At 37.7% G+C, this 22,688-nt stretch overlaps 1 protein-coding gene across 20 annotated transcripts in view; it reads right to left on the bottom strand.

Annotated features, from left to right (window-relative positions):
* The window catches only part of mef2cb (myocyte enhancer factor 2cb), a 121,067-nt gene that overhangs the window by 24,509 nt on the left and 73,870 nt on the right, over window positions 1-22,688 (bottom strand). For 4 of the 20 annotated variants that reach the window (XM_079872928.1, XM_079872925.1, XM_079872927.1 and 1 more), the window contains one exon: window positions 18,655-21,911. In XM_079872928.1, coding sequence (XP_079729054.1) covers window positions 21,548-21,911 — 364 coding nt within the window. In that variant the 3' untranslated portion in view covers window positions 18,655-21,547. Of the gene's footprint in view, window positions 1-13,759; window positions 13,824-15,758; window positions 15,902-18,132; window positions 21,912-22,688 lie in introns of those variants that run through there. The other 16 variants (XM_079872933.1, XM_079872920.1, XM_079872919.1 and 13 more) reach the window with 8 other exon arrangements.

Raw genomic sequence — 22,688 nt, 5'->3', positions numbered from 1 at the left:
ATACATTTTGAATATCACAAGCTGTTGTTTTTCAAAGCATTTTGAAAACGAACACCTTCTGGTTCTAGGGAGCAGATAGGAATAATTAAGCCGAGCAGCTACGCTAAAAAACTAAGAGTCTTTATGTGCTTGTATCGCCTGCAGTACAGGGGAAACCAAGGTCCATTTTAGCGCTTGATGTTGGCAGTGTTTGAGTCGTCCCCATCCCCCACACCCCCTCTCTCCACACCCTCAGCGTCTGCACTCACTGGATCCCTCTGCCAACACCTCAGTCCTGACAATCAGTGGCTACTGGACTATATATGAAGGCCGACTGCTCTAGCATGGAGCCAGGTATGATTCCCCAGCTGACAGTCTGCATCACATCTGATGGCTGAGAAGCAAGAGCTCTCTCTCTCTCTCTCTCTCTCTCTCTCTCTAACACACACACAAACACACACACACACACACACACACACACACACACACACACACACACACACACACACACACACACACACACACACACACCATAGCCGTATATGGATCATGACCAGCTACAAACAAAAACACTTAGGAACGATCATGCATACAGGCGTGATGACAAACACAGTCCACACATTCTAGTGTTTGGTTAAAAATACGTCTATGGGGAAAACTCAGGATATTTTTGTGGTTGTACAGACAATCTAGATGTTCTAGACACTGTTTACACCCGCCATTAAGATATGTTTTGGTCAATCCAATCACAAGTGGACGACGCTAAATATAGCTGTAAACAGGGCCTAAAATGTTTTAAGCTTGACCACTTTCGACCACTTCCAGAGGTAGATGAAACCACATTAAACTGGATTGCTTTTATAGTTTAGACGTTCAGGTAGTCGAATGCGTTCGAACAGCCCAAAAAATACTCAATATGTGAGCATTGAGGGACTTCTTGTGAGAAGACACAGCAAAACATCGAAACGTCGAACGTTGAAATCGTTGCTGCTTTCTTTATCCTTTTCAGTCATTCAGTATTCGGCACTCCAGCAAAAGTGATGTAGAACGTGATAAAATAAGAGGGGAGCGTCTCCAGGAAACCTGAACGGAAGTAGTTACAGGAGATGAATTTGAAACGCATCCTAATACCAGATGGAAACAGGGCCTTAGAGTCTCAAACGACATTTCAATTGAAAAAAAAAAAAAAAAACATCAGCCCAGCTGTGGAGAATGCTTTGTTCGGCCATGTGGCACAAAACGGTTGAGACTATGTGAATGATTGTTGCCTATTGTCTTTATTGTTGTCCTTTTTTCGTCTACGCCACCAACCTTTACGCTTTCTTATCTCATTTCTCAACACGTTTAGTACAGGAGATACTCTCGTTTCCTCCCATTAACCACTGACAGGCTGAATCTAAAACATGCAGGAATTTAATTAAATTCGGCCGGCTCTCATAACGGCGGTCTAGAAGTGGGGGGGTTGAGGTGGAGGTAGGTTGCACACATCAGGTATAAGTGTGTATGTGTGGGTGGGTGCGAGAGGGAGGGAGTTTTGCTGACACCTCTGTTGCCCACTTTCACGCTAATTAACACTTCTCAGATATACCCGCTGACGGTAGTCTACATGACAGGCTCAAGAGGACATTTGCGCGGACCTTTCGTCTCTGAACAATCCGAGCAGATAAAGGTGCGCGCAATACTTGCAACAAACGTGTGTGCGGGAGTATAATATATACACATGCACAAATACCTAACTGACAGCAACAAATGCACATGAAATGGATCTTCACCGATGCCGCCTCATTATACCACCCCATCTGTAGAAGTCATGCAGTAACTCTACCCGAACCAGGATAACATAGGACCATGGCGGTGTGATTCATGTAACTGTCCATTCTCCATGAGAATGCCTCACTGCCACTCGGCACTATAATATCATGTCTTTTTGATACTTTCCTCCACACTAAATTCAAAGGGCTCTAAAGAAGCCCATCACTCTATGACACCCGATGTCAGTCGTGCTGATGGATGCACGTAGCACATTGACATATTCTTAGCTTGGCCTTCTATTATTAGTATTTATTTTACCCCGTTGGATGGCTGATCACCATAAATGGGAAGCGCTATATTCTCTAAGTAAACCTATATCTAATTTCAGATTGAATATATTTGCAGGTGGAACACGCATGCGGCATTATGCAAGGCTTCTATGCCAGCATTCTATATGTTTTTGTGCTTCTATAAGGGGGTGATATACAAAAGAGGTAAGCATTAAGAGTCATTTCTAGCACTCCTGCCTCGGCAGTGCCAAGAGGACTCGCGGAGATGAAAGGTAATGCAAATGGAAGTGTCATATAGCGAGTTCCATTCCAGACAGCCACCTTTGAAATAATTAAGACCGTGGAATGGAGTGGAGCCCGAGTGAGGAATAGCTATTCCTCTGAGTGACTCCTTCTAAAGACAGCAAGCAACCAGGCACAACACTGCTGTGCAAATGTTACGACAGAATCTCGATTCAAATGATTGTTAAATTTGCCAAAAGGGCATTTTAATGTTAATTTGATGATTAAAAACTATAATCTCCGTCAAAGGGGCGCCATTTTATATTATGACCTTTTTACAATAATCGAGATGGTCATTAAATGAAATCACATTCAACACAATCATATTGAAACATGTCAAAATGTGTTAAATGCACAGGAACTGGCTTTCTTTTAACCTTAGCCAAGGGCCACAATTCCACATACAGTAGCAACTAAATATTCATCCGGAATTTTCTACTAGCACACGGCTAAAGATGAATACAAAGTGGGTGAAATGTGAATGATTCCATGCTGTGTTGGAATATGGCGCATGTGTTGTGCCGGATAAGTACATGGCTTGCCACAAGCAATTCACATATGTAGCTGACAATAATGGGGCGGGTTTATGCATGCAAATGGGTTTCTTGAGTCGCATCTTGCCAGCGACGCTAGCTAATTTCCTAATTGGAGAGCGTGATTATGCGAACGCGGTGGCACCTTATTGGAACATGCGAGGTGGGCTTGTAATCAAGCGCGTGCCAGCGGACATTTTAGGTCTATCCTTTTCGCATGCTCACCACTGCTAAATTCTTTAAGATGGTGGCACCTTGAAGGAAATGCTACTGCGCTGACGGAGCCCAGCCCACCTCCTCCCTACCCAGAGTCTGCAATGCGATTCTGGGAAGATTGTGGGGCACCCTTCGCCTACCCCACCTGCATGATAAATTTTTAATTCCCACGTTACTAATAAGGATATTAAGCAGAGAGTCTGGATCTTCCGCATATATGCATGAGTCCGCATGCATTAAATTTGCATAGAATCAAGCGATTCAAATGTAAGTATGCGAACATGCAGCACTTCACTGTGCAACATTACTCGCATGTATGACAAATGCTGTCTTTGGATTGTAACCCATGTTTTTAGCCACAAACACACACACACACACACACACACATACTGCTCTGCTCAGATTTTCTGAAAAATTAGTTGGTACAAACCGAATTATTCTGATTTAATCCAAACTGATTATTACGGTCAAAGTGCTAATGGTTTTTCTGCACACAAACCGATATATAGCTGTGTTTTAACCACATTATTCACTCCTGAAAGATTTCTAAAATATATCAATATATTCCTTTCAATATATTATTTAAAAATTAAATTATACTATTTTAAAATATACTGTATAGTAAAAATGATCATTTATGAGCAATGTAACATTTAAATACATTACTTTTATGTAAATCATATTGTCAAACTTCTCACTGACATGACATGCATCATTTAGACTCTTTCATCTGTTTTGAGGGGTATTTGAGACGCAGTTATTGACTTATTTATAGCTCTAAGAATTTGCATAATCTAAATTCAGCAGAGAACAAACATGCTCAGTCAAACCGCAAATGCATGTAGTGTCAGCGCTGTTATTGTACAGATTACTTCTGGCTTAGAGGAAAAATATTACTCAATCTTGTACCATTTTATATCTGTCATTATCATGCAATGGAATATTTACAATTACACACATTACCAGGAACTATACTAAATGAATTATAATACCCAATGACGGATTTTGGACAAAAACAACAGTAGTGTTTCACAACAGATCAAATCAATAATTCAACCATTTAAAAGAACAACTCATACTGAACTGGTTTGGAAGTTAAGGTCAAGATAGATCAAACTACTAAATGTGGTGTTCAATAGTGAAACATTGACATTTGCAATTACTCATTTTACTAAGGGTTATATATAACATATCAAAAGAAAACATTTTGACTTTTTTCAAATCACTGTACTGCTTCTAAATCTTAACACTGAAGTAAATTTGCTCCATGAATCATGCTGCGGGGTTGTTCTTTTTTAACTAACATTTTGGCACTACATCTGTCTGCTTTGAGATGTCAACGAGCTGTGCACTGACTCTGATAAATCAAGATTTCAGGGTGAGGTACCAGATTGTTTCTGCAACCTTGAAAGAGTGATATACACAATTACACACAAATACACGGCAAATAAGAATGCAAGCAGACATGCACGCATACACTTTCGAGTGGCTTCTTAATACCATACAGTTCCACAAACACACACACAAAGGTACATTCAAGTGGAAGAATCTTCCACTCACTAATACACACAAACACACACATATATGGAACCTGTCCTGCTTTTGCACATTGCCATCATACGCATGTGAGATCACCCCCTTGTTGCCACAGCGACTCCAACCAGCGGGAACAACATTGTTCATGTGACCTGGTCGAGAAGGGGCGGGTCTACAGGATGCTCTGTGCCAACATGTATCTGCTTGTTTAACATCTCAGCACATTTTAAAGCACATTAATCCTTTAGTTTGAAGGAAGTAAACTTACACATGAACACGGAAGCTCAGTGAATCGCTTTTTAAGAAATCAGTGGTGAGAAAGCAAGCTGCACTTGGTCCCATTACAACACTGTACAAAGTATCAATATGAGGCATGTGCAACTAAATGTCACTATGTATCAAACTAAAATATTATTTGTAGGACATACAAACTGAGAAGTAAACCTGAAAATCAATCAATAAAAATCTAGCTAAGCAAATCTGAAATGTACAGAAGAGTCTATCTATCTATCTATCTATCTATCTATCTATCTATCTATCTATCTATCTATCTATCTATCTATCTATCTATCTATCTATCTATCTATCTATCTACCTACCTACCTACCTACCTATCTATCGTCACACTATTACAAAAATCAAATCAAATTCAGTTTCTTGTTTCTTGCCCCACCTTGGTTGAATTCATCTAGTTAAAGATGCCATTTACAACTGCATACACAATTTTTTTCCCCTCAAAATGCGTTTTCATCAAAGTGAAGAGAGAGCCTGGACTATTTGTTTGTAATATTCTAAGCAAGGAACTGAGAAAACAAGTTAAAAACTAAACAGGCTAAGCATCCAATGATTAAGTATATTTTAAATTAGAGGACAACAAAATGTATTCAAGGAAATAAGCAGAAATGACAAACCATGTCAATTCACCAAATGCTAACAGTTCAACGAGCACAGTATTAAAGACAACTGTGCAGAAGCGCTGCAGTTTGTGACAGAGAACAGGCGGAGGTTGTGGAGTAGCCAAAAATATGAAGATTGCTTGGCCAATGAATACTGATAAGCTACCATGGTCACCATGGTTATAGTATTCAGCCAATTACAAGACAGCAATATGCCTCCACTGTCTAACACACACACACACACACACACACACAATAGCAAACGGCTCATTCATAGAGCTCCAGGCAGCCGGCCTACTACATAAAAATTCATATTCAAAAGGAACCTTGGAGTTCACCTCAATCCAGGTCCTAAATCGTGTAAACAGACTTAATATTTAGTTTAAGCTCTGAGCGATTACACTTTTGTGTTTTTTGCTCACTTCCATAAAACAAGATTTTTTTTTTTAATCAAGATATCTTGCAGGAGTAAATTCTCACAAAAAAAATAAATGATAAAAATAAATAATAATAAATACAAGATCCATGATGTATTTTTTATGTTATAAGTTAGAGCGCTGGCTTATGTAGCACTGTCTTCTTTATAGTATTACTAATTTTCTTAAAAAAAACAAAAAAAAACATGACCCATTTCTATCACTCAAAGCATGTGGTATAGCTGTAATGAAAGAGGTGATCTCAAATGATTTGCAAACATTCAGAACGACATTCAACCTTTCAACAGTACACATTAAATTGCAATGCGGACATTTTGAATAGATTGACTGTCAAGTCCTGGTGCATACAAAGCCAGCGCTGGATATGTAAAACGAGAGGACACATAACATTATCATAAGAGGAATTATGATGCGTTTGACTGGTGAGCTAAAAACAAAGTCTATGATTTTGTGAGACGCTAAAATTAAACCTAAAAAAAACCCCCAAAGAAACAGAAAAAATGTGTCAAATTAATTTAGCCTTACAAGGAAGAAAAAAAAAAAAAAAAAAAAAAAAAAATCAGGCTTTTGTTTTTCACACACCTTTGTTGTCTTTTGTGGAAATTTGAGAACTCAAAAGGCAAGGTGACAATGCATTTACACAGTAGATTCTGGTAATTGCCTGTCAATATATATATATATATATATATATATATATATATATATATATATATATATATATATATATATATATTTTGATAACAATTAATGCCCTGTTATAACAAGTATTCACAGACAAGAGTCTATAATAAAAATTACTTGTCAGGCATTTAAACAAAGGTATATATATTTTTCCCTCTTGCAATAGGCCTATATTTAATGCACATTTATATCTTATCCAATTTATCCCATTTATCTGTAACATCATAATTAAAAAAAAAAGAAAAGAAAAACTAAACTATAAATATAATAATTATAAAAAGCAATACATTTTAATGCACGCATTTCTTTATTTTATAAATTGTTGTTGGCTAAATATTAAAAATAATTATTTAGTTTAAAATGTGTTTAAAGCTAGTGGCTATTTCTTATATCAACCATTTTAATAACATTACAATTCCACTGTGTTAACAATGTTACTGAAATGATCCTTTATAAGAGAATATGTGTTAAGGTTAAACAATTTAGTCAGTGTTAGGCCTCTAAAAATCTCTCATTTAATCTTCAACTAACTTGCATTAGGGCTCCAAAAAATAGGTTACCTTATTTTTTAACCGACCCTGAATAAATTCATAATAGAGTTGACCTATTAAAAGTATGCTGCAAAGAATAAATACAGTAGGCCCATAATAAGAGGGCGTTAAGCCAGAGAAAAAAGAAAAGAAAAAAAAAATCTCACACATGCCAAGTTCAAATACAAGCGCTTTGAGGACAATAGTGGTGATGTCATGTTTTAACGCGGTCTGCAGCAAAGCTATGCTTCAAAACTTCAAGCTCAATACGCCACTTCTTTTACATACACACGCCTTATTCCTACACTTATTCAGCTCAGCAGAGGCAGCGTATATAGCTATGATGCCTGTGAGATATTCACAGCCGTTAGGCTACTGTTCCTGCTTTGGGGCCCGCGTCTGCTGAGGCTGGGAACGGTCGCCACTTTCTAAAGGGATGCAGATGAGTCGGGTGCACTTGACATCTTTTCATGACCCATGTCGCCCCCAGCCCCCCCCAGCCCGCCGGCGCTGTCTGTCATATTCTGGATAGGGCCGTGGCATTGCCACTTGCCCTCGAGCGTGGGAATGGGAGCGTCCAGTCGTTCACATCTACTGCGCTCCGTTTAACGGAATCAATTAAGGAGGACCGACCCCCTCGCTCCCCATGTGCCCACCCCTTTTCATTTTTGTCAGCTCTCTCTATATGTCCTAATTATTTCTGTTTGGGATGCCAGCGCCGTTTCCTGGCCAAAGGCGACCGAGCTGAAATAAATAGTGAGCACGTGGGTTCCTCTCTCTTCACGTGTCAATTTTCAGTAAATTGGTGAGATCATATAAACTCGCATATTATTCATTTAATCCCTGCACGTCAATTAATTTATTATGTTGCGTAAAACAATACTTCCTTAGGGGAAAACGAAGCTGACTTTTTTGGTTTGCATTTTTTTGCGCGCGAGCGATGAATAGAAAAAGCATATCCTACTTTTCAAAGCAACGTAATAGGCTATTAAATGAAGCCTAAAAAAATTAATAATAAAAACCCAAATTCTGTCTGACATTGTGTGTAGCTATCAGCTCTCCAAAGGTATTGACACATATAATACACCCAAACACATGTTCTTTTTGTAGCCTAAATGTATCTTCGTGTCATTAGGCATCCAGAGTTTTCGATGATCCAGGAGGCAGTTTTTACTTTCGGTTATCTAGCTTTATGAAGTGCAAAATACTCATACAGCTAGATAACCAAAGATAACAACTCGCTTCCAATTCCACAACAGTAATCCCCGGATACCTCCGTGTCTTGTGTAAGAATAAATCCAAGTGGAGAAGTTGCTAAAAACACAATAAAAACAGGCACGGGACTTCACAATTGTCATTTGTAGTTCTTAAAAAGTAGGTGTGCTCGCAAGAAAAATAAATGACAGTTTCTTCACAGGGTAATGAGAATCAAAACGGAAGCTATAATCCATTTGACATCGGAGCAGTTAACGTTAAAACAATATGAGAGTTGGAGTGAGGGAGCCTGTCGAATAAGAAGCAGTCATCCTCGCACAGGCCATCATTTGCATTGCAAATTACCTCCCAATCTCACAAAAGGCTCCTTTGGCTCTATTAAATCGTGGCAGCAGCGATAGATATCCCACGGAACCAGCAGCGAGATTATACAAAGGAGAAAAAAAAATCCGATTCCAGAAGAAAAAAGTGCACACGGAAATAACATCGCGTTTGTTTCGGCACTGAATGGAGAGATCTCTCTCTTATTTTTGGCCGAGTGGTGGCAGGTTGTCCGTGCACGGAGGAGATCGGTAATGCCACAGATCCCTGAGAGCTGCTATGAGAGAGACGAGAGGAGGATTGTGTTGCTGCTGCCAGCGGTCTGAGAGAGGGAACAGGGCCACATCTCGAGGAGTGGGGGGGCGGAGGGGGTAAGCGGGGGGGACGGGCTTCCAGTACCAAAATATGGACCAGCCAGAGAAGGTCAAAGGTCTCGGACCACGGGAGTGCAAGGCGATGATGATGATGATGATGAGGAGGAGGATGATGATGTCATTAGAATTCTCCAGAGTGCGTTTGTTTCCCTCGTGCAGGTTGAAGCTGCGATCCTGCACGCACTATTTCTGTACGCATAATGCATTTTTCAACGACGAGCATAGGCTACTTGATGGAAATATTTCAGAGGCAATGCCAATCACCCTCGATCACGAGGATTTTAGATTGTGCGACTGACTAGATGGAAAATGCTCGCCAGCGACACAAGGAGTCTCGCGATCATTCCTCTGGCATTGACAGACAACACGCAAAGGTATGTTTAGCAGAATATAGCAGATCGCACTTTAGACAGAGTACGCTGAATTCCATCGTTAGTAGACGTCGATGACCTGACCACTGATATCAGAATCTTTATTTTTTTCAATTGATTACATATTCACGTGGACTTTCTGTTCCACAAGAACTGTAATTGAGTGCAAGTATAAGTGGATAACAAACATATCATTCAAAACGTGATGCTGACTTTCCAGCATCTGTGTGGGTTTCAGAGTGTGGGAAATCTCTCTCTCTCTCTCTCTCTCTCTCTCTCTCTCTCTCTCTGCAAAGCTGCAGAACATATGCAATAAAATTATCTATATCACTTATCTTATAAAATGTGTCTTCATTTAATTTGTCCACTCACTGAATAAGCTATTTGAGCCACTTGTCACAATATGGATGTCAGCACGGAAGGTGTTTTATTGGGCCTACAGGATCTCTCGCCTTATAGGTCTCTAATTTTGGCCTTGCTTAAGGTCAAAAGACAGATATCATTTGATTTAAATTTGATATGATGGCTTTCTGACTGAATTGGTTTAGTTGAACCATGTCACAACAGCAGTTTTGAATCATTGGCCCAGGGTGAGACACATACTCTCAGCAACAGTTCATTTAAGTTTATAAAGGCAAAACTAATAGTTTGAAGTTGGAAAACTTAGACCTCATTTGTAAAACTCCTTGTTTAACATCATAGCATTACTCAGGCCTTCAGAGCTGTATACTGCCACAATGAATACAACCATGAATAAGAATCAAAACATGCAAACACAAAGCAAAGCTAAAATCAATAGGAACAACATATTTGACTCTTTGCAATTTACAGCTCATCTATAACTAGTCTAAGCATCAACACATTATGTATAAGAACATGTATGTAAAAGTTGCCTGCCTCTCCTGAAACAACAACAAAGATCTATTTGTGTTTCTTCTTCCAATAATCTTAAAGAGGACTGATCAACATTACAGTGATTAAATTAGAATTAATGACAGCTCACTAACATCTCAGAAATTGGCGTGAGAGAAGATAAAATGTGTGATTGATGAATCACTGCCCGGAGAAGACATCTCATATTTTCGATCCCAACATGCAAAATTAAATTCCCTTGCGCACAATGACAAGTTATGTCACTGTCACCCATACATATAACAGGCTATCACTGCATGAGACTTTGGCCTTGAGACCAGTGCTTTGTGTTAGATCAGTTCAAAGTGTGTTAACATGATATTGTTCTACAATGGTTATTTTACCTCGAGAATACATTTAAAAGCACCATTTTCCATTATGTGAAATTTCTTTTGTCAAAGTCTGTAATGCGACTAATATTATTCGTAATGGCCATACAAAAGAAGGATGAGAAGTGTCTCCAGATGTACTCACTTGAGCAAAGGTTTTTTTTTAAATTATGCCGAAGCCGACGTGACCAGATGCAACTCCTGCTGTAGGTAAAGAAGCCGGCGTGCACGAGGAGCTTTCGGTTTAAAATTGCCGCTAATACTCAGTTGATTGCGCGTGCCTCAGCGGCTCTGATTCTCACAAGAGCGCAGTCCAAGCGCACGAGCACGACAGCTACCGTATAAGCGAGAGCCAGTGAGAGGGGGAGAGAGGGAGGAAGGAGGGGTTGAGAAGTTTCCCATAACCTATTTGTCTGCAGTACCAAATAGAAAAGTGCACTGTTGAGCAGAGAAGGTCGGCATGTTTCCCCCCCCTTTCTTTCCTTTTCTTTTTTTCATGAAGGGTGTTCGGGAGGGGGCAGTCCTCTCTGTGAAAGAAAGGACGTGCTCTGAAATTCAAACAAGTTCGCCAGGTCTTTTGTTGGACTTGAACTGAGGAGGCATTGTTCCTCTATTGGCGTGGACTAGCCCCAAGTTCCCAGACCAGGTTACGGATTGACTGCGGTAATGAATTTGCTCCGAGCGCTTCTTCCCAACACGTTTTGACTGACGGAACGCAATGGCAATCTGACACTGAGAGGACATCATTAGCTCGGAGAAAACTTGCACACCGATACGTAATGGCTTGTGAAGAAAAAGAAAAGAGAAAAAAAAGTGAAATCTTTACACTTTAAACTTACCATAACCTAAAAAGTGGCAGATAAGGCCATGAATGTTTAGGCCTAGGCTATACACGCAATAACATTTACAGTGTGAGAAATAATTTTACAGGGAATTCTCGTTTGGCACTGTTAAAAAAAACATATGATCAATAAGTTAAGACAACATGTGTTTTTACACTCCATCAAAATAATAAACAATTTTCAACTTTTTTATAAGTTATACAACATTCAATTCATTTTTTTTTAAAGTCAGTTTAATGTAATGCAAGTTGAAATGACTTAAACATCTAAGTTGATTATACTTAAATTAAGGCAGCATCTTATTTTCACGTAGTGCAACGTCTACAAAATACTTTTTAAACAATAGATTTATGTTGTATGCAAATGAAGAAATAAATAATTATATTGTTTATGTTTTGTCAATGTCTCATCCGATGATGATCCTAACAAAAAAGTGCAGTTGCTATAGTTACCTCATCTGACGAATGAGATTGCTGGTCGCCAGTGTTATAGCTTATTTAAATATACGGGCACTGGTTTGCTTCTAATCTAACTTTGAACATAGAACTAAAAATAGATATTTATTTGTAAGACCCTGATCCAAGACCTTTTGTTTTGACATTCTATGTTGTGGCTTCAAACCTTAATTATGGGGCCAGACCCTCCGCCCAAACCCTCGCAAATTCACACAATGAATATCCGTAAATTATTATTTATCATTTTTATATTGTCATTATTGCAAAGCGTTTTATTGACCCTCGTTCAGATTTTAAACACATCTCTTCATTGGAGATTCTAAACGTTTCCAAATAATGTTGCTAATTCTTATTCTTCCACAGTTCTCAATTATTGCTAGGACTTGTGTTTGACTAAAACGAATTCACGTTTCAATTTTACAACGAGGTCACGTCCAATGACGTAGCAAGCCTATCGGCTACGTGCAGCCATATTTAAATTCATCAGGGAAATTAGCGCATCAAATATGCAAATACCCCAACATAGCCTTTCTTTCAGCGGTCGGAGTAATTTCCCCTCATCGGCTTCGAGGTGGCTTGTTTCTTTTTTTCGGAAGAATATGTATGTTGCTGTTTTTATTGAAAGGGAGCACCTTTCTTGAGCGTGAATACTGGACGATATTGCAGCAAAGAAGCGGAGCCATCATGCATAATGAGACGCCTGCTCCGCCATTCTTACATCTTCACCGCAGTTGGTCCTTGCGTGTGTATATTTTTTAATATTGATGCATATTTAAAAGGTATATTTGAATTTCCTTTGCATTCATGATGGCTGTATAGTCTTTATTTCCATCGCATTTGGCAGTGTTTTGGCTCTTCGCGATGCGGATTTTATATTGTATAGGCTAAAGCATTGTCTCCATTATTGTACAATTTCAACCACTGAGTAGGTTTAACAACACTTCATAATGTGTTTTTTTTTTCTTATTCATTCTTTAGGATCCGCCAATAGATAGGCTACAGATATTATAAAATGCACATTCAAAAGCATTATGAGCGAACAAAGACATTTGAACGGCTCAAACAAAAAGACACAAAGAGCATTGTGACATTAGCATATCATTAATTTAGAACATCTCTCATTCAGAAACAGTCGGTTAACAGATATACAGCCTATTAGACAAAGCAAATATTCGCATACAATTTGGAGACGTCTATACGAAATAAAATGAGTAAAGTAAAAATTATGTTTCTGTGCACCTAACAGTTTTAACATAGTAATTAGAATAGAAGACATTTTGGTGTACATTTTGTAAATGAATTCATAATTCAAAAATTAGCATCCTATATTTAGTTTTCAAGTTGCCTTAAACCACATAACTCGTCTGCAAAAAGAAAACATGAAATCATGAGGCAAATGCTTAGAAAATTAATTGACAAACGAAATCTATTGCTTTGAACTTGCCATTCACACAAACATCGTCGACCTCAAAACTTACCGCTAAAGTCATCATTAGGCCTAATATCCGTTTCCTATTAATATTATTGCGTTCACTTTCGAGACATGACTCTTTCCCATAACTTTTTTTGAGCAATCTTAGGCATCTCTCCTTCATAGTTCATCGTAAAGCGTCTGATCTTCATCTTGTAAACCTTTGCTCAACTGATCTGGCACCCAATAGAAGTGGTCAGACGAGCACGCGTAAAGATTTACTCCCAATGGGTCAACACACGTGCTCGCATGTTTTCCGCCTAAAACAAACTTAAGACAGCCTTGCAGCCTATACCTCTTTATACGAACAGACGTCAATGAGAGAAATAGGACTTACTTGGACTCTGTCTGTCCTCATCTTGGCGACTTCGTACGGTCCGAAGTTGTGTAGCACATGTGTGCTCTGCTGCGCCTGTTTGCAACACAGCAGGACCGCGATTACCATACTTATGCATATTTAAAACCTACAGAGAAAAGGGTTTCAAACTTTCCCACAGCTCCTATAAACTATAATGGGTGACAATGACTCACCACGTCTGGAATAATAACACACAATTATTGTGTGCCATTATTGGATAATGAAACCAATTTATTGGCTTAGCCTATAATCTAAATATATTTTAGTTATTTTTACTGTACTTTTTTTTTTTTTTTGCATTAAATTCTTAGCATTTTAAAGTTTTTTTCTTTTTTTTTTTTTTTTTTTTTTTTTTTTCTTTTAGCCATTGAGGAGTCTAGTCTTAGTTAATATAAAATGAATAGGATACAGGCTATATATTTATAGGCTACACACACACACACACATATATATATATACATATAGGCCTATATATATAAAGAGAGAGAGAGAGAGAGAGAGAGAGAGTCAGATTTCGACTTCGCGGAGAACTAAAAGGGATTTCAGAGCAGTCATGATGACATCCCTAATATATAATCAAAAAAGTATTTTAATAACTTTGAGACGGTTTACGATGCCCATAAAAATCGACGTTTCACAACGAACAAAATAAATACAAATAAAATTGTGGGATTTTTGCATTCACTTCTCCCACACATTATCATCGATATGACATATCGTTTCCCAATGTGTTCCTGTAAATCTAAAATCTTGACTAGGCTGTTAATTAAAAATATAAAATGAATAACATTCTTATTATAGATGTAGATAAAAAGGTATACAACATATATTTAGGGCCATTTTTAGCATCAAACATACATCTGTAATCCAGCCTCTACACTTACTAGTGTAAATTATAGGAACATGAAAATATAAAATGTCTATAGCGTCTAAACGAGCATTGTGGCTTATTTTTCATTCTCCACCTCATTTCTCTCTTTTTTGTTGATGTTCTTTTTACATCATCAATACTAAATATATAGCTAGCTATATAACTTATATAAGATATGATTAGAGAGTTGTTTAAGTCAATTAAACGTGTGATAGATAGAGAGAGAGAGATAGAGAGAAAGAGAGAGAGAGAGGCGCGGAGAGGCAGGTTTCCAGGTAATTCAATACAAAGACATGCATGCTTTCCATTGTTTAGCTCTGCCGAATAATGTAGTGCACACCTCACGATTAACAGATATTTCTAAATTAAGAAAGACGGTGGGTATTTAGTATTTACAAATATTTTAAAAACTGAACAAAAAAAATAAAATAAAAACTTCAGGTTTCTCAAACTTCCCCCTTTCAACTAAGACTTATATTTTCCGTCAACCACATGACAACTGATGAGGCTATCCCAATTTCTCTTAACGTGTAAGACAGCAATTTCCATGTTAAACTATATTCCAAGCCTTTTATAAATATTGCCTCAGCCATTGATTCTCTAGAAATTCAGTCGAAGTAGCCTAAGATGCATTTCCGTAACACGCGGCGACATCTAGTGGTGCAATGCTCTAACGGAAACTGCTGCAGAAACGAATGGAACGATTTCAGTTGGACACGAGCGATAATTCCATGCGATACCATTCACAAATTAAAAGCAATCTATCATTATAATTATATTTGTTTATGCATAAGGTTTTCTTTTTTCTATAAAAGCTTCCATCTAAATAGACTAGTTATCATAACGAATTGAGGCTACAACGATTTCAAATTGTAGCCTAAGCAACTATTGAAGTAGCCTAAATATAAATAAATAATCGCTTTCTTTAAATTATAGGAGTTTTGCGTTCATTTCTTTTCGTAGACACGACGTTTCAAAATTGTCTATTTTTGGGAAATAAAATTCAGCACACACGCAACAGTTTTCACATCCAAATACTCGGTTTATAGATTTCTTTGTTAGATCCGGTTATATTTTTGTCGGCCTCAATTATGAGTGATGACTAACAGCTCTTACTCTAAATGATATGCAGTACTGCGAGGTTGTCGGACACCTGCATGGAAACTGTGGGAAATATGGAGGAAAGTCCTGCTCGTTCATTCTCTCCGCGTCCACTTAAGCCAGAGCCTTTAATAAAGCCAGGAAATGTGCTGGAAAACAAAGAGACATTTCAAAGTCTTACTTCTCTTAAAAGTCCCAGGCACTGATGGCCAATACGACAGATTATAAATGCGTTATCATTATGATGCATTTATGAGCCTTAATGCTTTTTTTTTTTTTTTTTTTACATTGTGATAACAGTTTTCAAACTTCTAACACTATAATGTTGCCCATTCGATTTCATCTTCATAAAACAACGTTAAACTTACCATATTTACTTGATGTAGGCTAGTTAAAAAATGCATTTAAGCCTCCTTTCTATTAAGCATAAAATGTATTCGAGGTGTTTCGAAATTTGTATTGATTTTATGTAGGGCCCTATATTTAAAAATTATATTTAGGCCTATTTATTATAATACTCACCTGGTAATTTAATTTTCGATGAGCTATTATTGCCAAATCATCTGCAATAATGTAGCTAATAGAGGAATCAAAAATTACATATTGCATATGGCTGATTAAAAATGACCAAAGGCCGTGTAACTTAAAAGGAACGTAGTTTTTCTTCTTTCTTTTAATCCAGAGGAACTGCTATTGCATGCTTTCGTTCATTTTCTGCAGAAAGCCACCTTTGAATTTTGAAGCAAAATTAATTTTCAATCATGTCTGGAGTCAGAATGAGCTTATTAGGATCTGTTATTAAAAATATATATATATATATATATTATTTTGAATCGTGGGAAGTTTCACAGCGTTCAAATGTTTAATCGAATTTGGGATGGGATTATCAAAATACGGTTTACAAAAAAAACAAAAAACAAACAAAAAAAAACACTTTTTTTTTTTTTTTTTTGCTCAAATAACCACTTATAGACCTACGTGTTAATGTGTTAATTGTGTATGTGTTTGGAAAACCGCGGTTATTACCTAATTGTTCATATAATCTAAACTTCAAACCAAGATTTAATTGGCAGGAAATGTAAACTGCTAATTCTTTCAAAAGTAAAGTGCGCCTTTGATTGATTCTCTTTCTTTCGTTTGTGTTTATACAATGTGTTTTTGAAAGATTTCTGAAAGTGTGATTTAAATGAGAAAATCTTCTGTCATGCTGCATATAAAGAAAACAGAATGCCTGACGAAAACCTGTTGATTAAACGTTGAAATAATCTCTTTGTTGTGACTTTCTTCTCGATCATTACAGACTTTCAAAAACACTTACATTTTAGATATAACATGTTATGTTTTATATACGACTACTTATATATATAAGGTATCAACGTTAGAGAATGCATACACAGGGAATATACTGTCCTTACATCTGATAAGAATATATGTGATGAAATTGGCCTCTTTAATGCACTACAAATGTTCTAGCCTATTTTGAGGCCAACAGCAATTAATGATAAAATAGCCTAGCTAGAAATCTCTTAAAATGCAATCAAAACAAATAGCATATACAATTCAAATCCAATACAAATAAAATGCACATTCAAATGAAAGCCTAATCGAAGAGTATGAATGTGTAGTCTATGCCGAATTTGTGCAGTAGCCTATAAATATCGTTTAAAGCAGCTGACAGTGATTAGTTCGGTAATCTCTGTTTCATCGTATATAAGCGTGTGAATGCAATCAAATAAAGGAGGTCATATTTTAAAATATGAACAATGGTGACATCTTGTGGCCAAAAGGATTCATTGTCTCTTCAACACCCTGGCCTATGCTGTTTCCACAATAATGCAATTCATTTGCATTTGGTCACTTCAGATCTGACTTTTTATTATTATTATTTTTTATACAATAGGCCTATTTAAAGATTAATAAACCATTACATATTCACAAGTCGACTCACATATTAAATCTATAGTCATAGTCTATTACAAATGTACTAATACACAGGCTAGCCTATATGTTAGCTTTTTGGTTGGAATTTAAAATAACAAACATATGTTATCTGCTTAATGTGCAGGAGCTAAATATTTTTTAGGGGGGAAATATAAGAACCTACAAGAATGAATGACAGGCAGGAGTTGTGGGCGAAATCAGCCATTCTAGAATGTTCATTATAAAAACCACCAACGCCGCTCGTTGCACAACCCTGTCACGCTGGCGTTACCATGCTGACCAGACAATATAGCCTATGTTTACTTTTTAATATTAACCAAAGTTTGCTTAACCGTTTTTAATCTCTTACCTCCCTCGAACAGGACGATATTTACTAATGTTTAATGACTTTTGGGTCTCTTTATTTTACTCCGTGTTCCTTTTAAGATGTTTAGCCTACCTGTGAAGGCCGTTCTTGACAGGTGAGAAATTTGGTACGTGCCGTGTTTTTTTTTTACATCCTTCAAACTCATGAAACTGCCCCAAGTTCATCTACTATCACGCTCTCAACTTCCGGTTTCCATATATGGACTGGACACTGTGCACGCGACAGAAAGACGCTGAAAGCCTTCTGAGTGGCTTAAAACAAACAAACAAACAAACAAACAAACAAACAAAAAACCAGTCTGACCGAGACCACTTTTTTATTTTAAGTTTACAGACTCGGGCTATCGTAGATTTTCGAGTGATAGCCTATACTTGGAGAGTTAATTCAATGAAATATTTTAAGATTCAGGGCATCTTTTAGGATAACTAAAGGCCTACAATCGAAAAAACAAACACACAAAAAAACGATAACAAACATGGAGCCTACACATGATGAAATTTATGTCAACAAGATTTGGCAACATAAATTGTAAACGAAAATGTTCTGAGTGGTTTAATGAATGTGTGAATGACAAATATGATCTAATAGGCCTATTTTATTTAGAAAATCCAAAGTGGTAAAGCCTTGTGTGTGTGTGTGTGTAGCCTACACCTATGTGTGAAGATATGCCCAGACATGATGACCACAGTCTCTTTTGCTGCATAAAAACATAATAGCCTTATTATTCTGCATGGATGCTTCTGTGATTAATAACTTTATGTTTGATTTAGAGCTACCTGGCTAAAAAACATTTTCACAAAGCTATCTTGCAATCAAGGCGAGGGACAGAACACAATAAAAATCACACCAGAACGTCTGTGTAACTAAGAAAGCCAGTAACTTTACTGAATTCTCTTCAAAATACAAATACCTTTTTTTTTTAGTCCCAGCAGGAGAAACAATTTTTATTCCATACATTAATTTTTACTACATACAGCTGAATCAAGTCCCTTGAGATACAGAGATGTGGTTTTAATTTAATGACATCTTGTCTTCAAGTGGCGACAAAGTCCAGCTTGTGCCGCTGAAAGCCTCTTTCTCCTGGTTAGAAAACAAAAAGACACTTTCTTTCAACCTTACCCATTGTAGGTTTATACAAGCTACATTTGTTACTACAGAATTTTTCAGCATTTTTTTATTTTTTTTCATTTTTTTATTTTGTTATTTATATACTTAATGGAAACAACACTCGAGAGAGAGAGAGAGAGAGAGAGAGAGAGAGAGAGAGAGAGAGAGAGAGAGAGAGAGAGATAGAGAGAGATAGAGAGAAACAGAAAAGCTCAATCAAAAAAAAAAAAAAAAAAAAAAAAAAAAAAAAAGGAAAAAAATAAATAAATAAAACAAAAATAACCGGAGAGTCATATATTGACAGTTGAAATCTATATAACAAACAATGGCATTGTTTCACAATACTGTACACTCGTTAGTTAGAGGAGAACGTTCCAAATTCTCGACAAGACCAACTCATTGAAAGGTAATCTGAGGCACTGGGAGGGTGAGTCAGAGGTACCAGCCACTAGCATGAACAACTTGTGAAGAAACACAATGGTCTCAAACCCAGAAAGGATAATGGATCGGCAAACACAACATCACTTTTTTGTCTTTGGTAGAAAAAACAGACTAACATATGTCCTGTCAAAATCACAGAATGCACAATGATAGATATGTATAACAACTGAACAAAACTAGTCACAATCCACTAAATGATGATACACGCTTACACAAGCAGTCATGAGGTATCTATGACTGTGCCGTCTTATATTCTAGAATCTTCAGTGCAATGCCGATTGATGTGACACGGGAAACTTTAAAAGGTTGTGAATATTCCAGACCAGGACAAATATCTTGTGCTTTATAAAAAAGGGGGGCATATTTATGAGTGTGACTTCAATTTTAAAATGTAATTCTTAATGTATTTGCCCCTGAAAGACTCAGTCCGGTGAAAAAAAAAAAAAAAAAACACGAAACAAAAAAAACAACAACAAAAAAAAAAACGTGTGCAACTGCACATATTCCCTGTAAAGGGGGAAAAAGTTATGACCATAATTTTTTTTATCATATATATTCATATATTAGAAAGCTATACACAAGCATGTTAATTTCACAGATTCTTTAAAAAGATTCTTAATATTATTATTCAATATACTTAGAAATACACGTTTAAAAACAAAACTTCTACAAAGAGAGAGAGAGCGAGAGCGAGAGAGAGAGGGAGAGAAAGAGAAAAAAAAAAACATTGAGCAAAGCAAGGATTCACTGTCTCAGATTTCATGGCTTATGGTTAAAAAGCCCAAGGTTTCTCGTTCTTTTACTATCATTTCTCGTATAAGCAAAGCTATCAAAACACATTCTGGCTCTTATAAACTACAAAAAGCCACAAAAATGCTTTGCATTGTATTCCTTTTTGATATGAAAATAGAAGCAAGTGTATCATACATTTTTTTTTCTCTTTTTCCTCTTTTAATACTGAACAACAACTGCGAGTCCTAGGTTTAAATGTCATCAGACTGAAGTAACATGGCTCTTAATTTAAAGTCCTTCACCTTGGCGATGCCACTCTGTCCTGCTATTTCCTTTCCTTCAGCAGGAGAGTTTTTGTTTCCTGAAATACCCACTCCCCCATAACTTAACCAAGGAACCTGCACATATATCTGTACAATCCTTCGAAATTCTTGCATAACAGTTTTGTTTGTGTGAAATCAGCAATATTTACCAACCTTGACCCCTCCCCCCGTGTCCCAGCCTTGTCTCTATGTACAATACGTTGAACCTGCAACATGACATTGTCACCCATAACATACATTTATCGAAGGGGCCCTCTGAATAGAGTGGCACAAAAAAAAAAGAAGAAAAAAGAAGGAATCTGTACATATTGTACTGGTACAACAACTCAAGTGCTAAGCTGTCACCTCTCTGCTGTGCTCCTCATGTGGCTGAACATCACTGAGGCAAGTACTTTACAAAAAAAAAAAAAGACAAAAGAAAAAAAGATCCAAGAGTACCTGACACTTTTTGTTGGTTTCTTACTCTGCATACATGTACACCTACACAACGTGTAAATATATATGCATATCTGGTAATTCTTTACATTGTATTCCACACACTGCACAAGTAATGCATAGTAGCCCGCCCACTAAACCCTCCCCGACCCGGTTTGTACTAGTCCTCCTTCATGTTTCCCTCCCTGAAAACCCGTCAATCACAACAATACGTATACCAGACACACTCTGATGAAATAATAATAGTTAAAAACAAATGTTACAGGTCATTTCGAGAGCACTTCCTCCCCTCTCCACAGCAAATCAGAGAATAAGGGGAGAGCAATGATTGTGACTTGTCATAAACGGCAGAGAGAAAAGCGAGAACGAGTGAGGCGCCGTGGAACCACGTGGCATCGCGCGGGGAGGTCAAGGTCGAGGATTGGGCTGTCCAAGGGGGGCATCGCTTATCATGTGGCCCACCCCTCCGAGAGGCGGACGCGCTTGATGGATGGGCTGTCTTGCTCGTCCAGGCCGGGCCGGCCCAATCCTAAGGGCGAATGGAAGTCGGGACGGTGATCGTCGCGGTCGCTGCCCTCGTGCGAGCTGCCGCAGCTACTGAGGCTGTCGGCCGGGGAGCGTCCCGAGTCCTGGCGCCCCTGTGTGAGCGGGCCCTGGTGCTGCTGGTGAGACGGTAGCTGGCCGTAGCCGCCTGGTGTGGTGCTGCTGGATCGATCTCTAGGAGGAGAAACAGGTTCGGACTTGATGTGCAGGCTTTGAGTAGAGGGCAGGGAGAGATTTGAACCCTGACATAAGTGAGAGCTAGAGCAATTTCTGTAGGAAGGAAAGGAAATGAAGGGGGTTACGGATCGGAACGAGTGCTCGTGCACTCCTGTACACAGGTGGCAGAGATACAATCAAATCAGTGACATTTGTCTAGAAATACTCGAACATGGTTACTGCAGAAAGAAAACGCTGCATTACTATAGAAAATAAAAGAGATGTTTCCTGCCTATATAGTGACAAAGAACAGTAAGAGAAAGTGCGAGAAAGTTGCACATTAAAGGTACACTATGTAATTTTTTTTGCTGTTGTTCAAAATGAACAAAATACCTCATCAGTTCTTCTTCTAAAACATATGTTTGTCTTAACCTGATTCACTATGCTAAGCCTATTATAAGTGTTTATATTTTACACTTGTCCAGATGTTTTTTGCAGGAAATTGGGCATACGTCACTCGCTTGTGCGTGTCTTGTCAAATCTGTACATTGAGAAAAGTTGCTCTGGCTACTTTGACGTGAGTATTGTCACAATGAGCGATAAAGGTTGACATGGAGCAGCTAAATCTCCAACCTCCAGGGAATCACCTGCTTTAAACAAACGTCGAACAGAGGAGAGTCTCTTGGTTCTCTTGCTGAGAACTGAGGGATTTGAAATGTTGTAAAAGCGACGTGGGGATGATGTTTTTATTACTCAACATGTGAGTAAGGTATTTTATTGAACAGATAAATTGCCATATGTAGCTTTCCAACATAGTTTATTGTAAAGCATTATCTATTGTGAAGGGCCACTTCATTATGGTTGTTGTAGTGCTGTGCTGGAGTTTATTTT

The sequence above is a fragment of the Squalius cephalus genome (assembly GCF_949319135.1).
Source record: "Squalius cephalus genome assembly, chromosome: 5".
NCBI classification, from domain to species: domain Eukaryota; kingdom Metazoa; phylum Chordata; class Actinopteri; order Cypriniformes; family Leuciscidae; genus Squalius; species Squalius cephalus.
This window is presented reverse-complemented; position numbering and strand designations above follow the sequence as displayed.